Source organism: Lichtheimia ornata, assembly GCF_029851405.1.
Source record: "Lichtheimia ornata isolate CBS 291.66 chromosome Unknown scaffold00025, whole genome shotgun sequence".
In the NCBI taxonomy this organism is placed as follows: Eukaryota; Fungi; Mucoromycota; class Mucoromycetes; order Mucorales; family Lichtheimiaceae; genus Lichtheimia; species Lichtheimia ornata.
Window position 1 is genome coordinate 412164 of NW_026695345.1, and position 15484 is coordinate 427647.

General features: G+C 43.7%; 8 protein-coding genes across 8 annotated transcripts; 5 read left to right on the forward strand and 3 right to left on the reverse strand.

Annotated features, from left to right (window-relative positions):
- Positions 1-127: 127 nt before the first annotated feature.
- Positions 128-2177, forward strand: O0I10_006058 (uncharacterized protein; the record flags this gene model as incomplete). Its single annotated transcript, XM_058486091.1, has 7 exons — positions 128-435; positions 514-533; positions 602-1123; positions 1186-1324; positions 1390-1511; positions 1572-1790; positions 1864-2177. 7 exons carry the CDS (start codon positions 128-130, stop codon positions 2175-2177), a joined length of 1644 nt encoding a protein of 547 aa, XP_058343286.1.
- A 573-nt stretch (positions 2178-2750) lies between these two features.
- O0I10_006059 (uncharacterized protein) lies at positions 2751-4928 on the forward strand (the record flags this gene model as incomplete). Its single annotated transcript, XM_058486092.1, has 9 exons — positions 2751-2993; positions 3086-3125; positions 3189-3473; positions 3551-3575; positions 3647-4092; positions 4156-4215; positions 4275-4330; positions 4390-4566; positions 4635-4928. 9 exons carry the CDS (start codon positions 2751-2753, stop codon positions 4926-4928), a joined length of 1626 nt encoding a protein of 541 aa, XP_058343287.1.
- Positions 4929-5597: 669 nt separating this feature from the next.
- O0I10_006060 (uncharacterized protein) lies at positions 5598-7751 on the forward strand (the record flags this gene model as incomplete). The annotated part of the gene is made up of 9 exons (XM_058486093.1): positions 5598-5840; positions 5914-5953; positions 6049-6333; positions 6400-6424; positions 6488-6933; positions 6994-7053; positions 7111-7166; positions 7226-7402; positions 7461-7751. The coding sequence occupies 9 exons, from the start codon at positions 5598-5600 to the stop codon at positions 7749-7751; spliced, it is 1623 nt and encodes a 540-aa protein (XP_058343288.1).
- A 302-nt stretch (positions 7752-8053) lies between these two features.
- O0I10_006061 (eukaryotic initiation factor 4A-III) lies at positions 8054-9612 on the forward strand (the record flags this gene model as incomplete). The annotated part of the gene is made up of 7 exons (XM_058486094.1): positions 8054-8107; positions 8172-8274; positions 8338-9002; positions 9067-9182; positions 9240-9308; positions 9371-9537; positions 9596-9612. The coding sequence occupies 7 exons, from the start codon at positions 8054-8056 to the stop codon at positions 9610-9612; spliced, it is 1191 nt and encodes a 396-aa protein (XP_058343289.1).
- Positions 9613-9696: 84 nt separating this feature from the next.
- On the reverse strand, positions 9697-11057 carry O0I10_006062 (uncharacterized protein; the record flags this gene model as incomplete). Its single annotated transcript, XM_058486095.1, has 7 exons — positions 9697-9813; positions 9871-10302; positions 10363-10427; positions 10477-10578; positions 10634-10751; positions 10814-10961; positions 11026-11057. The coding sequence occupies 7 exons, from the start codon at positions 11055-11057 to the stop codon at positions 9697-9699; spliced, it is 1014 nt and encodes a 337-aa protein (XP_058343290.1).
- Positions 11058-11133: 76 nt separating this feature from the next.
- On the reverse strand, positions 11134-12591 carry O0I10_006063 (uncharacterized protein; the record flags this gene model as incomplete). Its single annotated transcript, XM_058486096.1, has 2 exons — positions 11134-12182; positions 12246-12591. The coding sequence occupies 2 exons, from the start codon at positions 12589-12591 to the stop codon at positions 11134-11136; spliced, it is 1395 nt and encodes a 464-aa protein (XP_058343291.1).
- A 999-nt stretch (positions 12592-13590) lies between these two features.
- O0I10_006064 (60S ribosomal protein L21-A) lies at positions 13591-14318 on the forward strand (the record flags this gene model as incomplete). Its single annotated transcript, XM_058486097.1, has 4 exons — positions 13591-13609; positions 13707-13863; positions 13937-14130; positions 14206-14318. 4 exons carry the CDS (start codon positions 13591-13593, stop codon positions 14316-14318), a joined length of 483 nt encoding a protein of 160 aa, XP_058343292.1.
- A 169-nt stretch (positions 14319-14487) lies between these two features.
- On the reverse strand, positions 14488-15318 carry O0I10_006065 (uncharacterized protein; the record flags this gene model as incomplete). Its single annotated transcript, XM_058486098.1, has 1 exon — positions 14488-15318. The coding sequence occupies one exon, from the start codon at positions 15316-15318 to the stop codon at positions 14488-14490; it is 831 nt and encodes a 276-aa protein (XP_058343293.1).
- Positions 15319-15484: the final 166 nt, after the last annotated feature.

The following is a 15484-nucleotide window of genomic DNA, read 5'->3' on the forward strand; positions in this document are numbered from 1 at the left end:
GGGGAAAAAGATGTTCCCTTAACCATGCATGACTAACCAGTTATTCGCCGCTCATCTTTCTCGTACCTGATATGAAAAGCTGACATCGAACCTTTCTCTTTGTTCCTCTTCTTCATACAATCAAACCATGGTTATCTACAAATCCCAGTGCGACCCTATTCCTATTCCCAACCTCGATCTTTATACGTTTCTCTTTCAAGATAGTCCTTTTAACACACAACGTGATCGTAACTTGCCCTTTGTCATTGATGGCAAGACCGGCAAGACATTGTCTTTCAATCAAATCTTTGATCTCTCGGGCAGGATAGCTTCTGGATGGAACAATACAGTGGGATTAAACAAGGGCGACGTTGTTGCTGTGTTCGCACCCAATCAATATGACCATTGTGTGCTATACTATTCGCTGCTGGCAGCCAAGTGCACCATTTCACCAGGGTAAGGATGATGATGATGATGATGGGATGATCAAGTGAATGTTGATAATAATGTCTATACGTGTGATTGCATCTACAGTAACCCTGATTACACAGAAGGTAAAGCACAAAGTCATCATGCTCTCTCATTTATTAGATTGACAAACTAAACGTTGCATATCATGTAGATGAATTCCAGCATCAAATTTCAACTTCGGGTGCCAAGGCATTGGTTACAATTCCTGCTCTTCTTCCTGTACTTGAACGTGTTTGTGCAAAGAACAACATCCCCAAGGAACGCATTTTTGTATTTGGCGACTCCTCTTCCGGTTACAAATCCTTCTACGACCTTGGCATCAACCAACCCCATGTCGGGCATCCTATCCATGGTCTCAATGGCAAAGACGACCTTGCTTTCATTTGCTTCTCAAGTGGAACAACAGGTCTTCCCAAAGGCGTCATGCTCACCCACCACAACTTTATTGCTCAAATGATTCAAGTCACCAGCTTCGACCAGAACGCCAACATTGCTTCCGATGTCATTCTCGGCTTCTTGCCCTTCTACCATATCTTTGGTATCACGTCGCTTATCTTTGGAGCCTTTTATCGTGCCAATCCTATTGTCATCCTGCAAAAATGGAATATCGAGCAGTTTTGTCAGCTGGTTGAAAAGTACAAGGTGACCAACGTTAATATCGTGCCTCCCATTGGTAAGAACACATGGTGGATGAAAAATGACCCGAGGACTCATGTAACCTTTTCTTTCATGCAGCTGTGCAGTTGGCCAAAAGCCCCGTTTTATCAAAGTACGATTTGACTTCATTACGTATCTTGGGATGTGGTGCAGCTCCCTTGGGAAAGGAACATGTCGAAGCAGTACAAGCTCGTATCCCAGCTGCGATCAAGCAAGGGTAAAAAATTACATACATCGGATTCAATGCAAGCATTTGGGTAACTCACGTTTCTTTTGTTTCAGGTACGGATCGAGTGAAACTTGTGCTGGATGTGTTTATCAACGTGTGGGAGTCAGCCCTGCTGGATCGATTGGTTACCTCACTGCAAACACTGAATTGATGTTGGTTGATGAAAATGGCAATGGTATGTTTTTGATGGAGTAAGGATTGTTCAAGGGTCTAACATGGTATTGCTTGAACGTAGAATTGGGAGATGATCAAGAAGGCGAGGTGCTTTTACGTGGTCCCGTTATCATGAAGGGATACCTCAACAATCCAGAAGCCAACGCCAAGACATTTACAGCCGATGGATGGATGCGCACAGGCGATGTTGGCAAGTTTGATACGAAGACAGGCGAGTTTTACATTGTGGATCGTATCAAGGAATTGGTCAAGTACAAAGGTTTCCAAGTAGCACCAGCAGGTAAGGGAGGAACTTTTTGTTGGGAAAGGTGTGTGTAGGTTGTGAATCTATATGCTTATGTGGATGTACATAGAACTTGAAGCTCTATTGATCAAGCACAACGATGTAGCCGACAGCTGTGTGGTGGGCGTATATGAAGCGGCACAGGCTACAGAGCTTCCAAGAGCTTATATTGTCCTTCAACCCCATGCAAAGCCAAGTCCTGCCAAGGCTAAGGAGCTGATGGAATATGTAGCAAGCAATGTTACCCAATACAAGCGCTTACGTGGTGGTGTTCGGTTTGTGGATGCTATTCCCAAGAGCCCAAGTGGAAAGATCTTACGACGGGAAGTAAAGAAATGGGTCAAAGAGGAACAAGAGCAAGAAGGTGCACGCGCCAAATTGTAAGAGTAGCAGATTGGATAATAAACAACACATAGACTACACGTTCTACTTTTGTGTTCCTGTGTTATGAGTTTGAGTGGTGAAGATTCATTATCCTATGAAATCCACTATTTGGCATACTTTATGATGGTACGAACTATCTCTTGGGACACAAAGTGCATCTTTGGATTTGACATTTCCTTCCTTTTTAGATCGCAAAGAATAAGGGGAAGAGGTCACGAGCCCTTTGTACATGCACAAGATTTGCTTGATTCAGGATGCATCAGCTGAACTTCCAAGGCAGAGAAGAAAACATGTGAAATAAACAAACAGGTACCAAGGAAAGAGGTTGTTGTGAAGTATGTATACGAGATTCACGTACAAAAGAGCTTCATACAGGGCCATGCATTTGGAATGGAATGTGCAGCAACCATGCTTTGAATGTGCTATACCGGCTTAGATGAGAGGCTTTCCCATCTTATCGCATTGATAAGGCAGTTCCCACGAAATGTCCGTTTGCGGGGGAGAGGAGGAATGATCAGCGTTTGGTATAAAAAGGTAATCCATCTGGATCATTTCTCACCACCTTTTGTTAACATGACAATATTCACATCCACGCTTCCATCTCTTCCTCCCTTTAAGGAGGGCATTGTTCAAACGCTTTTCAAACAACGTGATGCCAACGATGACTTTAATCGACCCTGCTACATCGATGCCTTGACCGGCAAGACGCTTACATTTGCCCAAGTACGAGATATGTCTCTTCGATTCGGTGCTGGTTTACAAGATGTGCTCGGCTTCCAAGAGGGTGATGTGCTTGCTGTCATTGCACCCAATGTGGTACGTAAATTCAACCATCCATTCTCTTTGTTGCGTGCTTTGTTTTTCATTGGACGATCGTAATGCTGACTTTCTTTTTCTCTCTCGCCTAGATTGATTATGCGGTGATCTTGTTTGGCACATTGGTTGCTGGTGAGCAGAAAGGAAATTTCTGGATAATCATATGCTGATGATTTTGTACAACAATCATTATAGGAGGAGCAGTCAGCCCTGCTAATCCCAATTACACATCGGGTGAAATTGCACATCAACTACGAGAGACGCAAGCAAAGGTCATGGTGGTTCATTCATCGGCTTTTAAAAACGCTGTTGCAGCAGCCAAGGAAGTTGGCACAGTACAACACATCTTTGTGTTTGGTGAACATGCCATTGATGGTGTCCAGCCTTATACTCAAGCTTTATTGGGAACTCGCCTTGCTGAACCCGTATCAAGGAAAGCCGATGATTTGGCCTATTTGTGCTTCTCTTCAGGGACTACAGGTAAAGGGATTGGATCGGCGACATAGCAACGCACATGCAATTAGTGTGTACTAAAAAGCTCGGGAAAACAATATTAGGCAAGAGCAAGGGCGTTATGACAACGTAGGTTATTAAGCATGTATGCCCACGCTTTCACAATTTCGATTACTCATCCTACTTCCCTGGTCCCACAGCCATGACAACATTATCGCCAACGTACGCATGTTCCTAAGTGTCGAGAAGACTTATTTTACGCCTGAACATCGACAAATCGCTATCCTGCCATTTTTCCATATCTATGCATTGACAGTCATTCTACATTCACCGTTTTATACGAGAACACCAATGCATGTCTTGCCACGTTTTGATTTGGTCAACTTTTTGAACACAATTCAAAAATACAAGATCACATTTGGATGTGTGGTGCCACCAGTCCTCGTGTTGTTGGCCAAGAACCCTGATGTACAGAAATACGATCTCAGTAGCTTACGTGCCGTCATGTCAGGTGCAGCGCCCTTATCAGTAGAGCTCATGAATGCTGTACTCCAACGCTTCCCAAAATTATTCATCAAGCAAGGATATGGGCTTACAGAAACCTCTCCAGTCATTTGCATGCAGCCCGATTATCAAATTGTACCAGGTAAGATGGGATAAAGGGTGATGAAAGGTATGTATATTGAACGTGTGGATTCCTACTTTATAGGTTCTTCTGGTATCTTGGTTCCTGACAGCTATAACAAGATTGTGGATGAGGATGGAAAAGGTAAGTTACTAGTATTATAAGCGTATTGGGTAATCAAGGTTCTAAGTTGAGGATTTCAGAATTGGGTGTTGGTGAACGTGGCGAGCTTTGGTCGAAAGGGCGCCATATCATGAAGGTATGTTTCATCCATTGATATTGTTAAGGTCATCCATTAATACGAGATGCTTTATAAAGGGATATCTCAATCGCCCTGAGGAGACTACCAAATGTGTCGATAGTGATGGCTACTTCCATACCGGTGATGTGGCTATTATCGATAAGGATGGCAACGTGTTCATTGTCGATCGTTTGAAGGAGTTGATCAAGTATAAAGGTTTCCAGGTTGCTCCTGCTGAATTGGAAGGATTGCTTGTGAGTAATCAGGATGTTGATTATTTTAAGTTTGCTATCCCGCTAATGCAGCTTCTTTTTGGTGATAGCTGAAACATCCACAAGTAGCCGATTGTGCTGTCATTGGTGTGTACAACGAGGAGGAAGTCACCGAGATTCCTCGTGCATACATTGTGTTGAGACCTGGTATCGAGCCCAATAACGAGACTGCCGAATCATTGCAGGCTTTTGTTGCCAAGCAAGTGGCTCATTTCAAACAAATCAAGTCTGTGATATTCCGTGATGAAATCCCAAAGAGCGCTACAGGCAAGATTCTACGCAAGATCCTAAAGGAGGAGGTCAAACAAGAAATGGCTGCCAAAGCTACCCGTGCCAAGCTATAATTCTTCATCAACCACCATGTGCAATGTTTCCTACCTTTCTCCTTCTGCTTCAGCCTGCCAAGCGTGCTGTTGCGGATATACAACTCAAAAAAGTGATAGACCTATAATATACACAACTATCAGCCACATCTTTGTAACATTATCGCATGACTTAGCTTCCTTATTATTGTGCACATGTTGATATAATGTATGATTGAAATTATTACTAGCATGCATAAATCAGTTACACTGTGGGGTATGGGTATCTGCATTAGAAAGCGCACAGCCAAAAAGAAGGTTGGGATTGTGAAAGTAAAGCCAGCCAATGATGAGCATCAGCTACGCGGTCTTCTGGTTTATACAAGAATTCGTGTAGGACGGGCGGGTTTGACAACAGGATTACTGCTACACACGTTGAGAAGTGTGTTCTTTAACATCATCTTACAGGGTCCCAAAACATCGAAGTCATAGCAACGATCATTTACGTGTGATGATCCAGCGTGTGTGTACTCACCATTGTTGTCCAATGTTTAGCATGGCTCATCCACATCATTGTATTAGAGCGCGTCACGGGGTAATGTGAAAGGTCAATCACCTTGTGCAACGTGACGCAAGGTATACAGCTACATGACAAAAGGTGCATTCGTAGATTCTTTTTTCTCTCCTTTCACCAGCTTTTGTACCTTATTCATGCCCGTCTTTTCCTCAAAACTTCCTTCCATTCCCCCATACAAGGAGGGTATTGTCCAAACACTCTTTCGTCAAAAGGACAGCAATGACAACCTTGATCTTCCTTGCTACATTGATGCTGTAACCAATAAGTCGCTCACTTTCAAGGAGGTTCGAGACATGTCTCTTGAATTTGGTGCTGGTCTCCAAGATGTATTTGGATTCCAAAAAGATGACGTACTTGCTATCTATGCTCCCAACACGGTATGGTTGATAACACAATAGCTGTGCTACAGGGCATGGGCTGATCTTGATTGTCCCACTATCATCATTGTAGATTGACTATGCTGTGGTATTGTTTGGCACCCTTGTTGCAGGTAAGGGGGAGGGGTAAAAAGAGGGTGTGTGCGTGCGTGTGTGAAAAATAAAGGATGAGTGAGCTAATGCATGCATTATTGTCATTATGTTGTAGGCGGTGTGGCAAGCCCTGCCAATCCCAATTATACCGTGGATGAATTGGCGCATCAGCTTTTGGAAACACAAGCCAAGGTGGTTGTTGCGCACCCATCGAATCTCAAAATTGCCATTGCAGCTGCAAAGCAGGTACCATCCGTGCGGCACTTTTTGGTGTTTGGGGATCAATCAGTCGGCGACGTGCATCCATATAATCGGGTACTTCTCGGGAAACGCAAGGCGGAGCCAATGCCTCGAAATGCAGATGATTTGGCTTACTTGTGCTTTTCTTCGGGAACCACAGGTAAGAATTATATAAGCAACAATACATCCCTCTTTCTATACCCGACTCACAGTTAACCATGTATAGGCAAGAGCAAAGGTGTTATGACTTCGTAAGTTAATGCGGGGTATGGATGTGCATGTGTTGACAGGATATCGGATTTTGCTTCTTGTAGCCATGACAACATCGTTGCCAATATCAAACAATTCCTCCAAATGGAAAGCAAGTACTATACACCTCAAAATCGCCATCTTGGTGTCTTGCCATGCTTCCATATGTTCGCCCTTAACTTGATTCTCCATGTACCTTTCTATACTCGTACTCCAGTGTACTTGTTGCCACGCTTTGATCTCGTCGGATTTTGCAACACCATTCAAAAGCAGAAAATCACATTCGCGTGCTGTGTACCACCTATGTTGCTACTACTTGCCAAGTCACCCGAAGTACCCAAATACGATTTAAGCTCTCTTCTCAGTATTGTTGTGGGTGCTGCACCATTGGATGCCGATCTCACGCGTGCCGTTATTCGTCGTTTGCCACAAATACGTATCAAGCAAGGATACGGACTTACCGAAACGTCACCACTTACGTCGATGCAGCCTGATTATCAAATTGTGGATGGTAAGAGGAATTGTCTTTCGGATTAACGTATGTAGATGTCATATTGATTATCTTTTTCAGGTGCTACTGGTATCTTGGCACCCGATACACTTGCCAAGGTTGTCGATGAGGATGGCAACGGTGAGTAGGTTTTCGCTTTTTAAGACGAGAATCATGCTGACAAGAAGTGATTGATAGAAAGGGGTATTGGTGAACGAGGCGAACTTTGGATTAAAGGCCGCCAGATTATGAAGGTAGTAATGAATACATTAATCCTATGCATGATCCTTGGTTGCTAACAAGAAAGGAGTAGGGCTATATCAACCGCCCTGAAGAAACCGCCCGATCCATTGATGCTGATGGCTATTTCCACACCGGTGATGTGGCTGTTATTGACAAAGATGGCAACATTTTCATTGTAGACCGCATTAAGGAGCTTATCAAATACAAGGGCTTCCAAGTAGCACCTGCTGAATTGGAAGCATTGCTGGTAAGTTGAATAACACCTATTGTGTAAAATAAGCTAACCGGCGACATTGTTAATATAGCTTAAGAATCCACTTGTGGCCGATGCTGCTGTAATTGGTGTATATGACGAAGAGCAGGCAACTGAAATTCCTCGTGCTTATGTGGTTGTTAAGCCTGGTGTGGAGCAAGATGATAAGACTGCCAATGCTATCAAGACCTTTATTGCTGAACAGGTGATCTCGTACAAGCAAATCAAATCCCTTGTGTTCCGTCCTGAAATCCCAAAGAGCCCTACAGGCAAGATTTTGCGAAAGATCTTACGTGAAGAGGTCAAGCAAGAAGCAGCTGCCAAGGTCAAGGCCAAGCTCTAGACATTTGATCATTTAGATGTATATCCCTTATTCTTTCTTTCTATATCCTCTCTATGTATAATCTACTATGTTGATTGTTTAAAAGTGAAATCACATGCACTTCCAAGCATGTTATGTTTATCAATGAATCGATGTAAGGGAATAGGTTCAATATCTAAGGGCTATGATCTCTAAGCGTGGCATAAGGCAATGGGCACATCAAGGTTGTCTCACATCCAAATTTACTCGTGACGACTTTGAAGCGGTGTCGGTCTTGATTGTCTCTTTCCTTCTTGTCTCTATCCCCCCCTCTTTTCACAATCATGGCCTACGATCCGCAAGCAGACGAAAAGCTCAACTTTGAGACATCCGAGAATGTAATATCGCAATGGCGTATGTTGTATGATCACGGTCTAATAAGCTTATCGTATCCATGAACAGGTCAAGGTGGTCCCTACGTTTGATTCCATTGGTCTCAAGGAAGATCTGCTCCGCGGTATTTACGCTTACAACTTTGAAAAGCCATCAGCCATCCAGCAGCGAGGTAGGTGAAGAGAAGGACTCAATGAGATTGGCTGGTAGCATTAAGTGCAGTGAACCTTGTTAGCTATTGTACCCATTATCCGTGGTCGCGATGTGATTGCTCAAGCTCAATCCGGTACCGGCAAGACAGCTACGCTTGGTATCTCGTCACTGCAAATTATCGATACCTCTGTTCGAGAGACTCAAGTCCTTGTGCTTTCACCAACACGTGAATTGGCGACGCAGATCCAGAGTGTGATTTTGGCGTTGGGTGATTATATGAACGTACAGTGCCATGCTTGTATTGGTGGTACTAGCGTGGGTGAGGACATTCGACGATTGGATCATGGTGTGCATGTCGTATCTGGTACGCCTGGCCGTGTATTTGATATGATTCGACGACGCAACTTGCGCACTCGCAACATCAAGCTTTTGATTCTCGACGAAGCTGATGAATTGCTCAACCGTGGTTTCAAGGATCAAATCTATGATGTCTACCGTTATTTACCACCTGCCACTCAAGTTGTCTTGCTGTCAGCTACTTTGCCACACGATGTTCTCGAAATGACCCGCAACTTCATGACGGACCCCATCCGCATCCTTGTCAAGCGTGATGAATTGACTTTGGAAGGCATCAAGCAATTCTTTGTCGCCGTTGAGCGTGAAGAGTGGAAGTTTGATACGCTCTGTGATTTATACGATACTCTCACTATTACACAAGCCGTCATCTTTTGCAACACACGTCGCAAGGTACTTTTGGAAAAGGATCAAAGAGTGAATGGGACCAAGCTAATGAGCAACCTTTTTCATTTAGGTCGACTGGCTTACAGAAAAGATGCGTGAATCCAACTTTACAGTTTCTGCTATGCACGGTGAAATGCCACAAAAGGAGCGTGATGCAATTATGCAAGAGTTTAGACAAGGTGCTAGGTAAGGATGCATGAATTTCAACAAGGAACGATCATGTGATTAACGAATTCATTGTAGCCGAGTATTGATCACTACTGATGTATGGGCACGTGGTATTGATGTGCAACAAGTCTCTCTTGTCATCAAGTAAGCTGTTGGAATAGGTGTAATGGGATACAAAGTGTGCTAATCACGATCAATGAAAATAGCTATGATCTGCCTTCAAACCGTGAATTGTATATCCATCGTATTGGTCGCTCTGGTCGTTTCGGTCGTAAGGGTGTTGCCATTAACTTTGTCAAGAACGATGATCTCAAGATCTTGCGCGACATTGAACAATATTACAGCACACAGATCGATGAAATGCCCATGAATGGTAAGCGATAAAACGTGGTGATGATGGTATGGCGATATACTAATAATGCTACTTATAGTCACCGATCTCGTTTAAATAATGTTAAGCTATCATCCCTTGTACCACACACGATCTTTCAAAAGAATACAATGCAACTTGTCTTTTTTTCCCATGATGATTTTATTCTCTTGAATACAGCTTCTCTAACGTGTATCGTATAAGGACTGTGGATATCTCGTATCGATCATGAAGGCTGCTAACTAAGGGAAGGATATCTTGTACATCGCATCCAGAGGACTAAGAAAGGGATGGTGCTTAGTTGTCTTGGCTATAATACACATCATTGTATCTTACCTCCACATCTATCAGCTCCTCGGACACGGGATCAAATTGTATACGTAATTCATCTTGTGCTTCATTGTCAAAAGATACTTTGATTGTTGTGGGCGTTTCATTGATGTCTTGGATGCCGAATAACGCATTGGTATCCTTGGTGACTTTCTTGTACCATTCAGTGGCCTCCTCTACAGCAGGGTCAGGTCCGATATGCTGCTCCTCTTCTCGTGATGCTGTTTGCTGCAAGGACTGTAACCTCGACTCACGATCCTGTACCTCCTTTGCACGCTCTCGGACAATCTTTTTGATGCGACTGACATTTTCACGCTTCTCATCAATGATCATATTATCTTGCACAAGCTCTTCGACGAGTCGATCCCTTTCAGCAATCTGCTCCTCGTATGTCATGTGGAGTTTGAGTCCTTTCTCGATCCTTGATAATTCTCGTTGCTAGAAATAGATTCCTGGATCAATTAACTTGCTCCCCTTTATATTTGAGAAGATACTTGCAGTAGCTCGATTGTCATCCACTAGCTGTGTTATACGCTCCGTTTCATGCTGAAGACGTGTATGCACTATCTTTACTAATAAGCCATTGAATCGCCACGAAGCATTTGCACTTACATTGTTGTATCCGTTCACACTTTTGCTGGAAGACCATTTGCTTTTGTGCCAGTAGTTGCATGTTCTTTTGTACTTTGTCCAACAATTTCTGCTCATTGTCCTCTAAAGCTCCTTCGTCAATGCTTCTCGTAACAATGAAACCACATGTTTTTTATACCTGATGATCGAAGCATCTCTTCTGTTACTTCGACTGGTGGATCTTGTGTCATCATTCGTATGAATCGATCCTGGTTCTCGATTTCTTTGAAACGTTCTTCCAACTGGGGCGTATAGTTCTATGCCATAAAACACGTGTCAAAAGGACCATTTTACCATATCCACCTTCACCCAAGCACACCTTGTAATCCTTTAACTCTCGAGCTACAGCGTCTGGATGATAGGCTGTCACGTTGCTGTCGTTGCCTGACGATAGTGTTGTCTTCCTCTGATACTCGTCTGCCAGATCAAAAAGATGTAACTTGGCATGTTGGAATGCTAGCATTTCACTATTGATTGAAGCACCACACCATGTTGATATTCTCTTTTACTGAGGACAAGTGAATGGCTTACTTTGCGATTTGTTGGTATTGATCTTGTTCCATATTGACGGGGTGAAATGGAGAAAAGAGGGTGAGAAGGGGAGAAAAAGAGGTCGACAAGGCCGCATGATATACAACGCTATCCAAATCCAAATCCCATCCTGAGCCAACAATAATTCACTGCATCAAAAGTAATGGCTTTGCACCCCACCGTGTCGAGCGTCTTGAGTCTATTCCCTTGTTTGTCGATAAATCGCTTCAATGCATCATCCGTGATAGAATTGCAATAAGATAAATCCACATGTTCAAGCCGAGACGCATCACTAAGAGCATCGACGACACCATTTGTCACACTCTTCATTCTTCGTAAGCGCACTGTATGTAACAATGAGGATGATTGCTTGATAAGCGCAATGAGATGGATCGCTTTGACCTTGTCAGCTTTATCCAATTCCAAATACGTCAATGATGCCGGCATATGAGCAACCAATAACTTGCATAAGCTCTCACTCGTTACTTGTGGACATTGTCCAAGCGCTAAGACTTGTGTCGGCCGATCTCGCTTCTTGTTCAATAATGGCGATAGTATTCTATCGTTCAACCAACCACGGCTTTGGATCACCATCCCGGGGATCATGCGACAACGTAGATTATGTACATGGTCTTCAATAGCCAGCAAGCTTTCATTGATAGCAGCAGCGTCATGATCATCCTCTTGATACATCCCGTGGACACCGTATGGATGGCACTTGTAGGAGATGCTAGTTGTAGCTGTAGACGTATAGTAGAACGTGCCAACATCAAGTGTCTCCAATAAATGAATTGGCCAACTGCGATCATGTTGATAGTCATCTGGGTCGAGCCATAGCAATTCCAGTGAGCTTGGACAATGTCGTAACAACATTTGTAGAGGAGGTTGTACGCCACCATTGGAGAGCACAAGTCGTCTTAACTTAGGCAGCATGTCCGATAATGCACGATCGTCCAATTCCACAGGAATAGGCGGTGCTGCGTATCGATTCCCCACTTGATATTGAAATAATTCAAGATCAGGACACATTCGAAGCAAGTAAAGCACCATGGCCAACGTCAAGTTGGTTCCTGATAAGACGAGTGACACAAGAGAGCGGCCCACCCTGTGTAACAGCTGCACAAAGCAATCGAGTGGAATATCGCAATCATGGAGACCTACATAATAGCATGATGAATTAATTCATCTTCTTCTATCAATCCAACCATAGTCATACATACAAAGTACTTGAATAGGATGATGATAATTGCATTCAATCAATAGTAGAAAGAGTTGTTCTGTATCGTGCTTGCTTTGGTTCCTGAGAGTGATCTTGCGGATATGGGGCCCATCCATCCACTTGAAATAGCGCGCCATGATTGAATAATGAGGTCCAAATGGTCCCACTTGGATATCGTGCCACATCCCAGGCCATCCAAGCAACAGTAAACGCCAAGCTTTGCATACACGCGTACACCTGATTCGATCCTTGAATGGAAGCAATGCAACAACATCGGTAATGACGTGGTATGGAAACACGCACATGAAGTTGATTCGGTGACGACGTCTTTGGTGAGAAAGCAACATTGACATGAGGAGACACGACTTGTGTATTAAAAACACCCGCACATGTGTACTTCTTCCCGCCCAAGAATGAAGAAGCTCTTTGGAACATATCAGGACCTTCCAATAAACTGTATCGTTTCACAGACTGTCATGCGGCATCAATATCGGAATCAATCCCCCGGGTTTTGGCGGGTTTCTCGTCTCAATTCGTATGCATTCTTGGTACACTGATAAGGGCAATGGTGAAGGGATACAGAGGTGAATCGAGAGATAGATGCTAGCATACGCTTTAGCCATCAACGTCTTGTCATTAGGAGGCACGTGGTAGAATTGGCATCTTGCGAATAAAATACGTGCTATATTGTGAGCACAGAATGATACAACGCCTTTGATTGCTGATATCAATGATCCGATTCTTGGATTATCATTGCTGATATAGTACTCGAATGCGCAGGCATCTAATTTATAACTCATCCCCTTTTATCTTTGGATCTTGTCAGTATGCCGCAACAGACTTTAGAGCTTGTTTGATACAGTAGTTGCTTTATTGATATAAAGTGGGAAGATACTCGAAAGGTACGCCTCCTGTATAGTGATGTGAGGACTAACGCTATCTAATTGCATGCAATGAAAAAGGCGCTAAGCTGCTTGGACCTAATGAATAAAAATCTAATCACTTGCATGTGTGGAGGAAAAAAGATCAACATACGTCCCCGATGATGAATAGCATAGGATGAACAAGAGAAGAAGCGATGGCAGTGGTGGGAGGGGGAGAGTTCGGTCACGTGGATTGTCGCCCTTTATTATACAGATTTCAGCAGCCAATGAAATGCGCTGTCACGAAGAGACAAAAATTTTTCACGCCTTAAGGCGAAAGCCCAAGCCCACAGTGTGATTCTTCCTCTTTCCCTGTTCCCTCCAAGCAGCGTTTAGTTTGACAGGTAGGCAACCACTGCCATTGACACTGTCAACTCGTTTAAACTACATTTGCTTACGAATGTCTCTTTGTTGATTCCCAGCATGCCGCACTCTTTCGGTCGTAAGTACTCGCACACCATCTCGACACTTTATTATACACACAACACTTGATGCCCTCGATCACACCTCTCAACTCTCGTTACGTTTCTATTATACAGTCCGCGCTCGTACTCGCCACATGTTCTCTCGCAAGTTCCGCGAGCATGGCGCCATTCCCTTGTCTACTTACTTGAAGACTTACAAGGTTGGCGACATTGTTGACATTAAGGCCAACGCTGCTGTTCAAAAGGGTATGCCCCACAAGTTCTACCACGGGTAAGTTACAAGATGATGATCGACTATACTATATCATTTGTATAGGTGGCTAATGGGTTTGTTATCATTATAGTCGCACTGGTGTTGTCTACAACGTCACCAAGTCTGCTGTCGGTGTCATTGTTCACAAGCGTGTCGGCAACCGCTACATGGAGAAGCGCGTCAACATCCGCATTGAACACGTCAAGCACTCCAAGTGCCGTCAAGAATTCTTGGAACGTGTCAAGGAGAACGCTCAAAAGAAGAAGGCTGCCAAGGAAACTGGTGGTATGTACTTGAAGTGGATGAATGGATGAAAGGATAGATCAGGGGAAAACTTATTGTTGTTGTGATCTACAATAGTCAAGGTCAACTTGAAGCGTCTCCCAGCTCAACCTCGCGAGGCTCGTCACGTCTCCACCAAGCACAACGTGCCCCAGACCATTGCCCCTGTTCCTTACGAGACTCTTTTGTAAGCAGCCTATTAAGGTCGTATACAATAAAACTGGTGCTTTTGTGTCAACGTGATCATATACAGCAGTAATTGAAACAAATACAAGGTATCGATTGATTTAATGCAAAATAGTGTGTGTTTTTGTGTGTGTGTGTCTATCAATAAGGGATCATGGATGGGGCAAAAGTGGATCAGCGGATGATAGTGTTGCCTAGTTTATCTTGTATTTCTTCGACCGATGAATCTTCTTCTTCGCTGTCGTCATGGTGATGATTTGGATTGCGGAATAAGAGTGGATCATCATTATCATCAGAGTCGTCTTCATCTTCTTCAGAGTCCTCATCTTCGGAATCATCTTCAGGCATGTCGTATTGTCGATTGGTGTTTTCAAATAACAATGGATCATCGTCATCCTCTTGTTTCCTCCGTTCTTCGTCCTCTTCTTCCAGCTCTTTGAGATATTCATTTTGCACACGTACAACCTCTGTTGAATCCGCACACGCAGCGTACTTTTCCAATAAAGGACCATTGACTTCTTCAAATGCATGTCCCCACTTGAACTTCCCCATCAATGCAGCACCATGTTCAGGAAAACCCGTGATATAAAAGATGGCAGCCAATGCTTCAGCACAATTGAGTTTCCACGGTTTACCATAGTTGACAGGATTCGTAGCAACCAGATATGGCAATAAACGATCGGTAGGACCCTTGATCTTGTTGAATGGTACCTCATCAACACGTGCCCAAGAACAATCCACCACGCATGCACCATACATCTCCACAATACGTCGATCAGCAGGAGATACAGCCTTTTCACCCACTGGACTAGCAACAATGCCTCGAAAGCGTTGGTTCAACTTTAGTGTCTTGAGCATACCCGTCCTCGCCAACTTGACTCCAGAGCAACGCTTCGGATCGCAATGTTTGAAATCCCACATGGCCACAGGCATTGGAATGCTGCTGGTCGTCTCTGAAATCTCATTGCCTTCTTCGGCAAACCGTTGCATACGAGATCTTCCCATTGTGTATGTATGTATGTATGTATGTATGTGTATATGAAAAAAAGAGAAAGAAAGACCGCAAACTGCAAAATTGTTTCTGTTAGATAAACTTCTTATTGGATGATCCCGATCGTAACCATAGGCGATCAATCATGCTATGTGTGAGTTTGGAGATACCTCTATCCAA